General features: G+C 36.8%; 1 protein-coding gene across 1 annotated transcript; it reads left to right on the top strand.

The window, feature by feature from the left end:
- Positions 1 to 3,240, top strand: T552_03732 (hypothetical protein; the record flags this gene model as incomplete). Its single annotated transcript, XM_018372081.1, has 1 exon — positions 1 to 3,240. The coding sequence occupies one exon, from the start codon at positions 1 to 3 to the stop codon at positions 3,238 to 3,240; it is 3,240 nt and encodes a 1,079-aa protein (XP_018224143.1).

Here is a 3,240-nt window from a genome sequence, read left to right on the forward strand (position 1 = left end):
ATGGCACGGCCGGTTAAGAGGCAAGCAGCACAAGTAGCACAAGATGACATTAAGGAGGAACACTTTTTGGCTTTCATTGTGAAGGACAAATATGAAAAAGATGATGAATGCAAAACAGAACTCGAGAAATATTGTGAAGAGTTGAAGAAAGCAGATGAAAATCTAGAGAAAGTGGATGAAAAAGTTAAAGAACTTTGTGATGAAGCAAAACGAGACGAAAAATGCAAAGACCTGAAAGCCAAAGTTGAAAAAGTATTGAAAACTTTTGAAGAGGAACTTGAAACTGCATCGAATAATATAAAAGATGAAGAAGAATGTAAAAAACATGAAGAAAAATGTATACTTTTAGAGGAAGCAGACCCAAATACTCTTAAGGAGAACTGTGTCGAGTTGAGGGAGAAATGTTACGAATTGAAGCGTAAAAAGGTGGCAGAGGAGCTTCTTTTGAGGGCGCTCGGAAAGGAAGCTAAAAATGATGGTGAATGTAAAGAAAAGATAAAAAATGTTTGCTCAGTGTTAAGCCGAGAAAGCGACGAGCTGATGTTTTTCTGCCTTAATTCTGCTAAAACATGTGGAGATCTGAAAACAAAATTGGATGAAGTTTGCAAGCCTTTTAAAAAAGAATTGGATGAGAATAGTTTAGAAAGAGATTGTCATAAAAGACTTGAGAAATGTCATTTTTATGGAAAAGCGTGTGATGATTCAAAGTGTGAAGAGGATAAGAAAAAATGCGAGGCAAAAGGAGTCATATATAAAGCACCAGAATCCGATTTTAGTCCGGTCAAGCCGAAGCCGTCGTTGTTGAGAAGTATTGGGTTGGATGATGTCTATAAAAACGCGGAAAAACATGGGATTATTATTGGAAAAGCAGGAGTGGATCTACCAAGGAAGTCGGGTACAAAATTTCTGCAAGATCTCTTGCTAGTGTTGAGCAGAGATGAGAATAAGAAGGATGCAACAAGTAAATGCAGTAAAGCGTTAGGAAAATGCAAAGATCTTAGTGACTTGGATCATAATTTTAAAGAGTTATGCAAAGATGAAAATACTAAAAACGAAAAATGCAAAGAATTACTAGATGTAAATGTAAAAGAAAGATGTACAAATCTCAAATTAAAACTTTATCTCAAAGGGTTGTCTACAGGATATGAAAAAGCTGATTCAGATCTTTTATTGTGGGGACAGCTGCCAACCTTTTTTATAAAAGGAGAATGTGCAGAACTTGAGTCAGAATGTTTCTATTTAGAAAATGCATGTGAGGATAATAAGATTGATCAAGCATGTCAAAATGCAAGAGCAGCGTGCTATAAAAAGGGACAAGACAGGATGTTGAATAAGTTCTTTCAAAAGGAATTGAAGGGAAAGCTTGGTTTTGTAAGATATAATAGCGATCCTAAAGATTGTAAAAAATATGTGGTAGAAAACTGTACAAAACTTAAAGAAGATAAAAGATACCTTTCAAAATGTCTTTATCCTAAAGAACTATGTTATGGGCTTTCAAATGATATTTTTCTTCAATCCAAAGAGTTAAGTTTGCTTTTAGATGATCAGAGAGATTTTCCATTTGAAAAGGATTGTCTTGAATTGGGAGAGAAGTGTGATGAACTTGGTAGTGATTCATTATTGAATTTAGAAAAGTGTATAACATTGAAAAGACGCTGTGAATACTTTAAAGTTACAGAAAGATTTAGAAAAGTATTTTTAGAAAAAAAGGATGATTCGTTAATGATTCAGGAAAACTGTACAAAGGCATTGCATGAGAAATGTGAAGCTTTATCTAGGAGGAGAAAGAATTCATTTAGTGTTTCATGTGCTTTACCAGAAGAAACATGTAGTTATATGGTATTCCACACAAGTCAAGATTGTAGATATTTAAAAGAAAACATCAAGAATGGAGGAATTGTAGGAAGAATTGGAGGAGCAAATGGAAATGAAGCAACACTCGAAGAACTCTGCACAACATGGGGCCGACATTGTCACCAACTTGTGAAGAATTGTCCGGAGCAGTTGAAAGAAAATAACAAAGATGAGAACTGCGAAGCACTCGATGAAAAATGCAGTGATACCTTTAAAAAGTTAAAAGCGAAGGATGATTTAACTCATCTGTTGAAAGGCAGTTTAAAGGATGAAAAAAAATGTACAGAAGCATTAGGAAAGAATTGCACTGACTTGCAAAAGAATGAAACATTCAAAATTCTGCTTAGTGATTGTGAAAAAGATAAGCAAAATGTTTGCACAAAATTAGTTAAAAAAGTACAAGAGAGATGTCCTACTTTAAAAACCGAACTGAATAAAGCGAAAGAGGAGTTGACAAAGATGAAGACTGAGTACGATGATCTCAAAAAGGCGGCAGAAGAATCTACAAAGGCAGCTAGCTTATTGCTATCAAGACCTAGACAAACTGTAATGCCAAATGCGCAGAATGGCAGTGCTTCTGAAGAAGTATCACAACCACCGTCAGCACCAGAAAAAGAGTCATCACCACCACAAGTACCAGCAGGGTCATCATCATCAGACTCATCATCACAATCACAAGGGTCACCATCATCATCAACTGGTGGAACGCCAAACGCATCAGATGGAACGCCAAATAAATCAGCTGGAACGACGGGCCCTGCAAAACTTGGACTCGTTAAAAGAGCGTATGTAGAAGGAGGAGTATCAGAAGTAGAGGTCAAAGCATTTGATGCAACGACGATAGCATTGGAGCTGTATTTGGAATTGAAAGAGGAATGCAATGCTTTAGAACTAGATTGCGGTTTTAAAGAGGATTGTGAGGAATCTAAACCAGCTTGTAAAGAAATAGACACGTTATGCAAAGGAATAAAACCATTAGAAATTAAGCCTCATCATACAGAGACGCAAAAAGAAATCTCAACCACTACGACGACCACTACAACGACCACTACAACGACTACGACGACAACTACTACTACAACCAAGCAGGGAAGTGGAGGAAAAGTAACAGAAGAGTGTACAATGATACAAACAACAGATACATGGGTGACGAGTACGTCATTGCATACGAGTACGACAACGAGTACGTCAACGGTGACGTCGACAGTGACGTTGACGTCGATGCGCAAGTGCAAGCCTACCAAATGTACTACTGATTCAAGCAGAGAGACAGAAGAAGGAGGAAAAGAAGAAGAAGAAGTAAAACCGAATGATGGGATGAAAATAAGAGTCCCTGATATGATTAAAATAATATTGTTGGGAGTGATTGTTATGGGGATGATGTAA

This window comes from Pneumocystis carinii, assembly GCF_001477545.1.
Source record: "Pneumocystis carinii B80 chromosome Unknown supercont1.49, whole genome shotgun sequence".
NCBI classification, from domain to species: Eukaryota; Fungi; Ascomycota; class Pneumocystomycetes; order Pneumocystales; family Pneumocystaceae; genus Pneumocystis; species Pneumocystis carinii.